The sequence below is a fragment of the Alnus glutinosa genome, chromosome 7, assembly GCF_958979055.1.
Source record: "Alnus glutinosa chromosome 7, dhAlnGlut1.1, whole genome shotgun sequence".
Lineage (NCBI taxonomy): Eukaryota > Viridiplantae > Streptophyta > Magnoliopsida > Fagales > Betulaceae > Alnus > Alnus glutinosa.
The window spans coordinates 2,691,073-2,704,038 of record NC_084892.1 but is presented as its reverse complement, the minus strand read 5'-3'; the positions used below and the strand labels follow the sequence as shown (position 1 = coordinate 2,704,038).

The 12,966-nt window shown below is 38.4% G+C and overlaps 2 protein-coding genes across 2 annotated transcripts; both read left to right on the top strand.

Annotated features, from left to right (window-relative positions):
* The first annotated feature begins 2,204 nt into the window (after positions 1-2,204).
* On the top strand, positions 2,205-6,990 carry LOC133872270 (uncharacterized). Its single transcript, XM_062309746.1, has 11 exons — positions 2,205-2,525; positions 2,635-2,729; positions 2,891-2,948; positions 3,497-3,688; positions 3,992-4,068; positions 4,259-4,341; positions 4,520-4,571; positions 5,124-5,192; positions 5,540-5,626; positions 5,776-5,840; positions 6,647-6,990. Exons 1-11 carry the CDS (start codon positions 2,369-2,371, stop codon positions 6,756-6,758), a joined length of 1,047 nt encoding a protein of 348 aa, XP_062165730.1. The 5' UTR covers positions 2,205-2,368; the 3' UTR covers positions 6,759-6,990.
* A 1,097-nt stretch (positions 6,991-8,087) lies between these two features.
* Positions 8,088-12,245, top strand: LOC133872713 (transcription initiation factor TFIID subunit 12). Its single transcript, XM_062310289.1, is given in 9 exon segments — positions 8,088-8,618; positions 8,720-8,884; positions 9,838-10,350; positions 10,653-10,727; positions 11,371-11,449; positions 11,591-11,655; positions 11,809-11,844; positions 12,091-12,184; positions 12,187-12,245. Coding segments are annotated over 9 exon segments (1,578 nt in total). The 5' UTR covers positions 8,088-8,111; the 3' UTR covers positions 12,231-12,245.
* The last annotated feature ends 721 nt before the right edge of the window (positions 12,246-12,966 follow it).

Below are 12,966 nucleotides of genomic sequence, written 5' to 3'. Positions count from 1 at the left end.
ATATGAATTCTCAAAAATAAGACTAAACTTACGTTTAACAATGATTCGGAATAAATTGGTTTTCGAGAATTCTGGTGGGAATCTAAGGTGCTTGTTGAAATGTGCAGTCAAAAACTCTGGTAGAATATCGTCTAGCTCATTGGAAAGCTGTAATCCAATCCTTACGGTCGACGGATCAGAGTCCTTCAAACAAATTTCACTAGCTAAAATAGTTAAAAATTATTTTTTTTTTATTTTAATGAGTTACTTTTTTAAAGCACCCCATCAGCCTAACTATTTTTAACTACTCACTATAACTATTCTATTTAAATAATATTTTTTCAAATTACTTTATTATATCTTTATTTAAACTTTTTTGAATGTTTGTCTTTTTCTAACGATCATATTTTTGAATATTTGTTTTATTCTAATGGTTATATTTTAAAAAAACTCATTTTCTAACAGTTATATTTATAAATATTTGTCTTATTCTAACGATCATATTTTAAAAAATTTGTCTTTTTCTAACGGGGTTAACGAGGCTGCTGAGAATGATCTTAAGAATGCTCTAAAAGATGTAAGCGCCATCTGGATTTTCTTGTCTCTTTATAGTTCAGATCTTTGGTTTAAACCATTGTTTGAGGCACTCATATGTAGGATGACATAATGGCATAAAACTGGCGAGTTGCACATGATATGAGCCCTGGTGGTTAACAAAAGAGAACGTGATAGTCTCTCCATCCACCCTTATCAAACCAACCAGCCATCACCTTTAATTATTCTGTCATGGCCCTCAACATCGCTGAACTGTTGGCTTCCAACTAAAACCGTATGCCATGATACCATATCTTATATCACGTAATCCAACGGTCGATAAGGCCCGTCTATCCTGGAGTCGCTTGGACCCGACGACATGCAATTAAAGTCTAATTTTCATTACCAAAGGGTCTAAAGTCTCGTTTGGACCATTCCAATAAGTCCAGCTCCAACAGTCCAACAAAAAGCCCTACCAAAGAGAGTCGGGATGACCGACCCTTCACAAGTTACGCATCTCTATTCCATTACTTTTAGATTCTGTCAATTTACTTAGTCTCCTGCCTTTTACTTAAGCATTGGAGGTGGTTTTGAGGGGCTTAATTACCTCTCTAACATTCTGTCTTCTTTCTAGCCTCCCCTTACTGTGCTTGCCCTGTGGTTAATGTACAAACAATATCCAACCTCACAAGTGTAAATTTATTCTTGATGTTTTCATTATCTAATGTTAAAAGTCATCAAATCAATTCGTCCACATTGTGTTGGCATCTACATGTTTTATTGCATTATGTCAAACGGTACTTTTGTTGGAGAATTATTATCCCCCACTCAGATTGTACAACGTTCGGATTATACACTTAGATTGTACAGGTCGGGAATAATCAAGATCCTCAGCATTTATTACGACCCCCAATACTTGTTAAATCATGTCAGAAATCAGTATGGAGCACCATACTTAATATCTACACACCTTACCGATTATTATTCACATTGTACAATTGTAAGACTTTCACTATACACATCAACAATTATTAAAAGGCCTATATATACACATTACATTTAAGAGGTATGAATCCATCTAATACTTTTCTCTCATATATTCTTTCTGCTGACTTGGGCGTCGAAAAAGGCTCTGCCGGCCAACTCCGACGAGTTTTTGCTTTGTTGCAGGTCACCGACGAATGAGTGAATCAGAGGCTGCCACGTCACCGGACCAAAAATTGTCTTAACAACTTTCTTGATAAAGATTTAAGAATAGTGAAGTCTTTTACTCCATACGAAAAGAAGCAAAATTTGACCCATAAGCAGCCGACTTTCCAACTATATGGGGATGAGGCGTGAGAAGGGGCCTCCGTCCCATGGGGCTCCCTACACGAATAAGGGCTACTCACTTTTAGTACCTTGTCCGTCCTATTTGGACATGGCTGTGAGCCTGTGAGAAAGGCCGGCCTCTGTCCGAAGAGAGGGGTCCTGCTCGAATGGAAAAACCCTGTTCAGACAAGGCCCTCTTTATAGGCTTGTAGCTCACCAACATTTTCTCCTGTCCCACTTTGGGCAGCTAACAATTGGAGGTGCAGTCAGCTATAAAAGCTAACCGCGGGTGACACAGTGCTTCTCACCAGTCCCTAAGAGTCTAAGACGGTTGACATCTCCCGCCCACTGTTCAAGAACCCAAGAACGGTAGCTGCAATGTTTGCCCTCTCCTCTATCACACTCACGCAAATATCTAATTTATTCACGAATTTCCACGATGGGGTCCTCTCAATATTACTTAAATATAAAAGTGGAGGTTGCGCGGGATGTTGATGGTTGATGCTCAGCTACAACAATCCAAGGCAGTACGGACTTTGCTTGGATGCCCGGTGCAAGTTTCAGTATGAGCTGGAGCGCTTTGAAAAGCTGCTGGAGAAGCACTGAGATCAGGCGAACACTTTTCCTACTGTTCCTGGGTCAGGTCGTCTCCTTTTCACTTGCGCTTGCCAGCTTAACTTCATCTCTGATAGCCAATCTTGGTAACCTTAACAATTAACCCAATCTTACTCAGACTTTGCGTGTAGGTGTAGGCTTTGTGTTGGGTCTTTATTGGGTTTTTTATTCCTTTACTTTGTTGCATGTGTGTAGGTGTAGATGCGCCTTGTTCTCAGACTTTGTTTGGTTACTTATCTTTGGCTTTGGTTTATGGGAGTGTTTTGCTGTATAGGCGTCAGAAACTACTGGTATGTTTGTTTTCCCTTCATTGCTCAGCAGCTGTACATTGCGTATGCTCAACTATTGGTGAAATTGAAATTATGGGGTGAAGGGAGCGCAATTGGTTGCAAAGATCTGAGTTGTTTTTGGGGTTCTGAAAAACGTGACGTACTCTTTGTGAGAGTTGCAGGTTTCTTGGTATTGGTATCTCCTTTTAGGTTTTGTCGATGTTCAAGGCAATTATCTTGGTGAGTAATGGTGCCTGAACTCTCTCACATGTGGTTGGCGTTATTTATGCATGGCAGATGTAAGAGGCTAATTAAGATTATTGATGATTTCCTTTTAGAAAATTGATGGGGGGTTGTAGTGCCAATCTAACTGTGTCTGTATGATGATTTTGTTAAATCAGTATTTATTTAAAAAAAAATTAACTGATAAGGAAATGGCGAGTTTAATTTAATCATTTACACGTGTGGACCAAACATCCGGCGGCATATATTGATTGAAAATAAAGAGTAAATTGTGGAGTCAATGTTCAAATTAAGTGTTCGACTTTAATACCATGTTAATAGGCAAGCATTGCAAGTTATAACGGTTCAGAAAAGACGAAATAAAACATAGTATTTTAGGAATTTGGAATTTATCTAAGAATTAATTTCAAAAGAATGGATAATTTTGGCACATGCATAATTGTAAAATGAACCTCTAATGTATAATATTCACTTGCTCTAAAGAATTATTGAAAATTTTCCTCTATTCTGGGAATCATTGATTTACTTCCAGATGAATTTTGCAGTTAACAAAGCATACCAGTTCTCATCAATTACCAGTGTAACGTTGTTGGACTGTTGGACAGTAGCATGGGTCATAATTATGACGTGGATCTTCTTAGGCACTCGATACTCCTTATGGCAGTTATTTGGTGCAGCCGTCTGTGTGGTTGGCCTTGGCTTAGTGCTCATCTCTGATGCCGGGGTGGGTGGTGGAGGTGACATTTTCCTTTCCACCTTTTAGAACTAATTTTTCCATTTTCTGGATAATGTACTAATGTTTGTTCAAAACTATGTTCCAAGGATGTTTTTTTCTTGGGGTAAGGGTATATAAATGGACGTATGCTTTTGCTCTGTGGACTTCCTTTAGTTTCTTTTCATTCCTAGATATTTATAGCAAGTTTTGGGATAAACATTGAAAGGGAATTTCTATCCCCTTAACTCCTTAAGCAGTTCTATCTCTAATTATCTCTAATTCATGATTGTATCTATTAATGTCATATGATTTGTTGATCTTTCAGGTGGTTCAAAACCTCTACTAGGGGATACACTTGTCATTGCAGGGACAATTTTCTTTGCAATGAGCAATGTTGGTGAGGTTGGTGAATCTGTTTCGTCTCTCTCCATCCCTCTCTGTAGAAGAATACATTTTCTTTTGTGGAACACCGAAGACAACAGAAGCCATATTGATGCAGTCCATGCTGCATCACATATTCTACCTTGTCTTTTTCAGTCACATACTTGCCCCTTATAAGTTGCTCCTTTTATAATTCCTTCCTACAATGCAGGAATTTTGTGTTAAGAAAAAAGATCGTGTTGAAGTAATTTCTATGATCGGTGTTTATGGATTTCTAGTGACTGTGGTTCAGGTGTATCCTTCGTTGATCCATTTATAGTAGAGACATGCATTGCAATTTCTCTTCAAATTTGTTATTAGCATCTTTTTGTCGTGATTTTAGCTTAAAGGAGAATAGTGTGAAAATGTAATTCATCTTGCCGTTCTGGAAGAAGAAGAATTGTATTGTGTTCCTTGAATAGCCTTTTCTCAGATCTATACTGGAGCTAAAGACTCTGGAATCAGTTGAGTGGTCTGCAGATATTGTAAGTAGTGAATTCTGTATAATCTTGGATTTGGTGCATTACTTTTTCTATGGTCTTTCTCTGTCTTCTCTGCATAACATACTTTAATTTATATTTACAATTCTCAGGAGGGGGTGGGGGGGAGGTGTCAAATTGTGAGAATGAGAATGACATCTAAGCTCCAACTAGTAAACTTCAATTCTAGATGTTAATTGTGCATAGTAAGATTGTAGGGATAGTGTTTACCTTCTTCTAGTGAATAGCAATCTGCATGAACTGAAACTGTTGCCAAGCCATTACAATTAGGGCGACGAGTTTCATTGATTAGGTTACTAGAAGAAACTTTGGGACTTTTGGACATCACTAGTAATATCAGGGAGTAATATTATGTCATATCATGTTCCATCATTGAGGTACACTTGCTGTTGTATTTTCACTAAGCTGTAATGTTTAAGGCAAAAGACAGTGTGGAAACAAAATGTAGGAATTTAACTGTTACATTTTCCTGTCTAATTTCCAAATACGTGCACTGGTTACAGTTCAAAACAGGATTTTCTTTTTTCATGTTTTCAGATATTAGCCTTTGCTGGCTATGCTCTAGCAATCTTTATGTTCTACTCCCTTGCTCCTTTCGTCCTCAAGGTAAGTTTCCTTCTCCTCAACAATTTTCGTGCAATTATTTTCTTTAGATGAATTACTTCTCAGTTGGGTCTGGTTACTGAATGAGTATTTGAACAATGCCTTTTACATATATATATATGTCTTAGTTAGACTGAGAGATGAGAATAAAAATATATTGTTCAATATCCAAGTTCTGGTTATACACGAAGTTTAAGAGTGTTTCTCTTAAACTTCTTTTTGTAATCTAATTTCCTCTACGAACTAATTATGAAACTAGAAATCAATGGCTTAAAATGCCTTTCTTATGGTGAAGTTGTTCTATGAGAAATATCAACAGACAGTCTTTAATGTGGGTATTTTGTATACAGCTAAGCGGAGCAACAATGTTCAATCTCTCTCTCCTAACATCTGATATGTGGGCAGTTGTTGTTCGCATTTTTATCTACCAACAAGAGGTATGATTTTCAAGTTTACGCATATATTACTGAGCTGCGATATAAATGGCCTGGACCCAAGTTTTTTTCGATTCTTAAGCAAATACATCTCGTTTCTGTACAACTGGTTTCACTCATATCAAACCTGATATATTAATCTTCTATTGCAGGTAGATTGGTTATACTATCTTGCTTTTGCACTCGTAATTATTGGACTCATCACTTATTCAACAACGTATGTCCTAGACCTTGCCTCAAATTTTTTTTTATTAGTCAAACTCTCTGCTTGTGAATATACATGCAGCATCATGTGTTAGTTCTTTCCATTGGTCTCCAAATAGAACCCAACAAACAGTTATTATATCTAATTTGATAGAAAACTTAACCAGGTTCACCTTGTAGACCTCCCAAAAGGAGTAGTTGATCGTTAACTGGACAATCAACCACTGTAATTTGCATAGAGGTAGCAAGAGCATGTGAAATAAATCATCTTTTCACCAATATTGAGCCATAAGCGCATCTTGACTTTGGTTTGATAGATTTATAGTCCAGTGGCTAGATTAGTGTCTTTTTTTGGCTTCTCTGCTTTCTAGAGCAATATATCCTCTTTTTTGTCTCTGTGCTTATTTCTGAAGATGGATCTCAAGGCAATTTGATGCATGTTTTCAGCTTGGCCTTAACCAAAACCCTTGAGCACATTTTAGGGTGCATTCCATTGAATTTAATTTACAAAATAGCAGGGCTTCTTTGTGTTTCCATATTGAACAGAGTAATTTTGTAATTCATATTTTCACCAATGAGCCACTCTATTACAAGTGTTCAAAGAATCATGACAACAGTGAGATGAGCTATAGCTTAACTCTTATGCTAAGCTGGAATCACCAGCCTTTAAAAACTTGGCCTAATATGAGAAACTGCTTTGAGCTATACATTCTGTAATGACATCCAACATTTAGATCTTGATATCTAGGGTTCCTCATTTTAAAAAGTAATAATCAAGTCTTTTACTTTCTCTTTTTAATCCCTCTCTTCTGGTAACAGTGAGAAGGATCCCGTTCCTTTACCAGCTCTCGTGGGTGGAAACTCCAATGAACAGTACCAAGAGCTTGCTAACGAAAGTGAAGCATCTAGAAATGAGTCTTTGGCTTCATGAGGGGCAAGGCAGCTTGCAGTATAACTTGAGTTTTCTATCCGATTAGTGCCATGATTGTAGCTTGAGTACTAACAATTTAAGAAAGACTGATATGGTTTACCTTCGCGGCAGGTGTTGAAGTACTGAAATACACTTGTACTTTACCAATCACAATTGTATGGTACTTCACTAACCACAATTGTACTTTACTTGAACTACAGTATGAATCTATCATATGTACGTTGTAATTTAAGTCAATGGATTCAGATAGGATGCAATATAACGAAGATGCAATCTTATTGAGCATTTGTAAATGGTGAATGTAGGTCTCTAAAGCTAAACCACTTTAAATTTTGTCTTATTTTCTCTCTTTTCTTATTACAATTTCTCCTTATTTTTAATTTGCTTTATATTTCATTATAGTATTAGAACTTCTTGTGGTGTCTAATAGTCTCTTCTGTTGCTGGTGCTCTTTATTATCATTAGCTCCATGCGCCACCACAACCTTACGCCGTACGCGCTCGCTTTATATACCAGCCTCTATATGTTAAAGATGCGACAAGATCTTTCACTAAATAATTATGTCGTGAGTGGATTGAGATCCCATGCAATACTATTTTTTTTGGACGGTCCATTTCAAATAGACGATCTTGATCTTGTCAACAATTCCCCAAATTGCAAAAAGAAAAAAGATTAGGATTGAGTGCTTCTGGCGGGGTGGCCAAACCACCAAATGAGAGGTTTTGCCATCTCTAAATGGGTGACACCAACCACATCGGCAGTGGTCACTGCTATTCCCTACCCGTCGGGAGTGGCCTTGACCTCCCAAAACAATGGTTTAGTGCGTCATTGAATGTGTGTAGCCGTCTCGATTCTTATTGAGATATGGTTATTCGACCCCTGACGAGCTATCGAAGATGTGAACCATTACCCATTCTCATCTAAGGAGGGTTGTTGCGCCACTCCCGATGTGGTTGCATCCACATGTTGTAGGGTGGCCAAAGGTGGCCGACCACCATAGGGTGATTCCACAAAATGGCTCAACCTCTTTTTTTTCTTCTTCTTCTCTCTCCCTTTTAAAGGGGACCTCAGTATTTCTTCAATCTAATAGACTGTTCCACCCTATGATGTAATTCGTAATGCCAACGTTAAAATTTGCTCTCTCTGCTTCTTCTTTTGTTTTTGTTTTTTGTTTTTTTTGTTTTGTTTTTAAATTTTCCCTGAGCATTTTAAAATTCGTTTTCATACGTATTTATTACAGCTATCTGTCCGACGTAACACGTCGATCTTTCGCCTTCATTCATCCTTCGCCAGTTTAAACCAACCGATAAATACCCAAAGAAACCAAACTAGCAAAGCAAACGATCCCCACTAATGGAACAACAAACCCCCACCCCCGCCACCAACACCAACACCAACACCAACGCCACCACGACGTCGCAACCCTCCGACTCACCACAAACCTTACAGCCACCCTCCTCAATAACCCCACCAGTAATCCCACCGTCCCCAAATCCTAACCCTATCCAAAACCCTAATCCTAAACCCTCCACCACCACCGCCACCTCACTCCCGAGTCCTTCGCAACCACAACCACCAACCAGGCCTCCCTCCACATTCTCCAGAGCTGTTACACAGCAGCCCAACTATCCGCATTTCTCTTCGCTGCCCTCTTCGTCTTCTCCGGCGTCTTCGTCTGGGTCACCCTCCATCTCTGCTCCGCCGCCGAGGGGTGGCATGGCCATTGGTGTGCCGGCGCACCACGCTAGCGCTTCTACGCAGCCCACGCCGTTCTCCTCCTCTTTCGGTCAGCACTTCACCGGGCTGGGCCGGGCGGGGGTCGCCGCGCCCGAATCAGTCTCGAATCCCAATACTTCCCAGGTCGGATTTTGTTTTTTGTGGGTTTGGCTCTGTTTGGTGGCTAGGAAATTTACACAATTCGTCTCAATTCAATTGATGGTTTTGTTTGGTGTCATGTATAGGCGAGACCGACAATGCAAGGAGTGCAAGGAATAGGGATGTTGGGGTCGCTCGGGTCGAGTTCGCAAATGCGGCCGGGTGGGATTCCTGCGCACCACCAACAAAGGCCTGTCCAATCATCTCTTAGACCGCCATCTACACCGCCTAATCAGCCCTCTACTTCCCAAGTTAGTAGCCTTCATTTTCTATTATTTTCATTGACTGATATAAATATTTATGATCGCTCGTAAAGCTGTCTGTCATGGGATGAACTCTTGGATAGAGGAACTAAAGTTTTATAGTATTGTTGCTATGTTGAATATTATTGTACTGAAGTGGGTTTTTGATATGGCTACTTATATATATATATATATATATATATATTGATAGGTAAGAGATCAATTTTATAGAAAAAACGTAAGGCGCCCCTTAGTTGGACAATACTTGAAGATATTATTGTCCAACTACAAGTATTAGGGCCTTCTTCTAAATATAGTGCTCAGACATTTCTACTTGTTTTATGGGTCATATCACTTACTAAAGGTCCTTGTGGGATTTTGAGTCCGTTTGGTTTTTAAACAAAATTGCGGAAAGTGACCATTTTGGGAGTGCCTTTTTTTTTTAAAAAAAATAAAATAAAAAAATAACGGTTTGAAAATGTGAAAAAAAATCACTGAAGAGTGCCTTTTAAAAAAAATCATGTTTCAAATCGCAGGCAAGGGGGTGTGTTTATAAAAACGCATGATTTAAAGGCCGAACTGCAATTTCCCAAATGTTTACTTGCGTTTTTCAAAACTGCGTTTTGAAATCGGTATTTTTTCAAACAGCTAAATCGAATGGACCCTTTATAGAAGAAAAAAAAATTGGGTTGCATTATTTAAGATCATTGTTCACTAGAGGGGGTGATAGGAATCTGCTTCTATTTTGTTGGTGGTGCTAGTTGGGATACTAAACGGATATGTTGTAGAACAGTGGTGGTTCTGTTATTGATGATGTTATACTATTGACTAATGCAATGGTTGTAGATCTTGTCTATGGGTTGGTTGTATATGCTTTTTGAAAATTGTTCCCGTAGTTTGTTGTGAAAAGTAGGTTTCATGCATGTTCTATCTGTCCTTTTAATTTCTTTTCCTTTCTGCAGAATCTTCAAGGGCATGGCCTTTTGAGACTCTCACCAGTGGGACCTCCTGGTTCGTCACCAAATACTCCGCAAGGTATGCAAGGTATTAATCAGCCATGGTTGTCAGCTGGATCACAAGGGAAGCCTCCTTTACCATCCCCTTCCAATAGGCATCAGGGGAATTCACAAATGCAGCAGCGAGCACATCTTCCTCAACAGCAGCATCATATGGTGCCAACGGCTTCACAACAACAACATATGTCACCTCTGCAGCAGCAACAACCTTCACCATCAAATCAGTCGCAGGAGCATTCTGGCCACCAATTTCCACCATCAAGGGTCCTGCAAACTGTACCCCATCAACAACAAATTACGAGGGTCCAGGGCTCAGGAAATCTGAAGCCTTCATCTCTTGGAATGATGCAAACTAACACAGTCCAGTCTGGGCCGCAGAAAAAGACAGCTATTACAGAAACCGATGAATCTTGTGATAGGATTCTTAGCAAAAGAAGCATCCACGAGCTAGTCAGCCAGGTGAGCCATGTTAGTCTTCTTGCAATCACTTCACTGAAGAATCCAGATTATCAAAACCTTGGATCATTAATCACAAGCTTTTTTTTCCCTGAAGTCTAATCAGTTGATTGGGATGAGGGAACCTGTCTAACATTGTTTTTGTGAATAAAACGATGTGTACAGCATTTTTGTTTTAAGTTTTTGGTGTAACATAAACATTGAAGCACCTAGATACGCATAGCCCAATACATCCCTTTCCTAAAGCCCAAATCATTTAGGTGTATCTCACACCTTGACGATGTTGGCTTCTGCTTCTTGTACAGGTTGATCCATTGGAGAAGTTAGATCCTGAAGTTGAAGAAATTCTTGTGGATATTGCAGAGGATTTTGTTGACTCTGTGAGTAGTTGAACCTGTTAGTTTATATTTTCTCTCTCATATTCAGTCTACTCTCTTTGCAAATATTTATCACGTTGTGACTAGTTAAATCTTGCCTAATTCTTGAAGTGTAATGTCATAGAGAGTCAATGTAGGAAATAGAGGTTTGTCGGGGATTGCTGCAAACCATGCTTAGTTATATCTTGATCTTTCCTGACAGGATTATTTTGCTTGATTGAATGGATCATTTTGTCAGTAAGAGATCATATGGGGACTTTTCTAAATTAATGAAATTCCTTCAGGATGAAACAATGACCACATTTTCTCGGAATATAGAAATGTTTTATATGATATCAGTCAAAGACTTGTGCCCTTATGTCCCAGGTTTTTTCTTGCTGAAGACAATACTTTTTTATGCAGAATTTGCCTTGTAAAATTGGAACTCATAAACCTAGTTGGTAATTGGTGTAAGGCCTATGTTGCGCTGTGGTGTAATCTTAAATTTTGGTTCACAGCATCTTATAGTTTATAATCCAGCCGTGGTTGGGAACTTCAAATTAGACTTGTTATGATTTTCTAGGTTTTTCTTTTTTAAATCTTGCACTCATATAATTTTGCTTATTCTTCTTCTTCTTCTTCTTTTTTAACTTTTTCATTTAAACAGATTACAACATTTGGCTGCTCGTTGGCCAAGCATCGGAAATCAACTACATTGGAAGCAAAAGACATACTTCTACATCTTGGTTAGTTATGTGGGAAAATTCTCCATGCGTAGTGTTCACCGGATTGTGGACCTTCAATGCTTAATTCTCTGTACTCATTTCTTATCAAAATTTTCTTTACTATGTTCTTATCAAAATTTTCTCTCTTTTACTTTGTTGCAGAGAGGAATTGGAATATGACGCTTCCTGGTTTTGGTGGTGATGAAATTAAGAGCTTTAGAAAACCAGTAAGAATTATCATTGATCAACTACCTTTATCTTGATGCAGAGTGGCTGAAGCGCATAATCTACTAGAGTACTAGTTGTGGTGATTATGCCTCTTGTACTTGAGCGAAAAATAAAATTTTCTTTTAATATCTTGCTCTTTGATGGTTTTGCAGCTTATAAATGATGTTCACAAGGAGCGGCTTGCAGCAGTAAGTTCTTATCTTTGCATCTGTCCACTTTATTGACTGTCAATAAATAGATGAATTTTAAATGTGTATATGCTTCTAAAGGTATTTATGAACGTGTGGACACACATTGATGTTATTGTGCAAAGCTAAATTTAATCTTGAGTTGTTAGTTCAATTTGTATATTAGTTTAAGACAGGGTCGTCTTTCTGGAATTTGTTGTATTTTTTAACATGTATGCAGTTCATCTTTGTTTCTTTTATTGGCAGATAAAGAAGTCAATAGTAGCAACTGAGACGGCAACCAAGATTTCTACTGGGCAAGCTGCCGGAAATGCAAAAGGTAATCTGGCCAAGACACCTGCCGCTTCATTGGCTCCCCAAAGCTAAAAGTACATGAAGTCACGTGAAGCATTTATTGATGCTGCTGGACATGAGAACCTTTTTTTTTTTTTTTTTTTTTTGATAAAGAAGGTATGTTAAATTTTTAGACGTGGATAGGAATGGCTATATGTGTGTGCTCAGTCGCATGTACTGAAACATAAAACTAATCGGTTTATCCGCTTTTATACATATAAATAGTTACGTCCAAAGAAGTTGCTTTTATATTTTAGGTCATGTCACGGAGTAAAGTGCTTAATGTCATGACATGTTCAAAAGTGTTTTTGTTGGATGGAAGTCCATCTATCTTTGACCTTTGCTCCTAACATCATTCCTCTTCACTTTTTTGCAGGCAAAAGTTTGTGAAAAGAAAGGAGAATGTTAGGACGTAATGGAAACAAGATTTCATGCCTACATTGGTGGGACATTCATGTATATGAATCTTCTTCATGTCGGTCTCGGGCCACAAATGACTTCGGATGAAAATTTTTGTTTCACTAATTGAAATTCCATGCCCTCAATGCTGTTGGGCCCCCAGCATCTTGAATAGCAGCTGCAAGTTTGAGTGGACTGGTGAACTCTTACAAGGTACACATATTTTAGCTGTTATGGCTGTTTGTTGCCATGCTATAAATGAGGGTCTTTACCTTCAATCGTGGGAAAGCCGGAAATGCTTTATATGTGTTTATTGTTGCTGCATATGGTAAATCTTGGTTTTGGGATTACATAGAAAACAAAGGAACAAAGAATGAAGTCAATTTGATT

What these genes read in the sequence shown, in the direction of transcription:
- LOC133872270 (XM_062309746.1), top strand. Translation starts at nt 2,369, where the DNA reads ATGCCCGGTGCAAGTTTCAGTATGAGCTGGAGCGCTTTGAAAAGCTGC. An exon ending in CTAGTGACTGTGGTTCAGGT is followed by an intron (nt 4,342 to 4,519) that starts GTATCCTTCGTT and finishes GCCTTTTCTCAG; the next exon opens with ATCTATACTGGAGCTAAAGA. An exon ending in TTTTTATCTACCAACAAGAG is followed by an intron (nt 5,627 to 5,775) that starts GTATGATTTTCA and finishes CTTCTATTGCAG; the next exon opens with GTAGATTGGTTATACTATCT.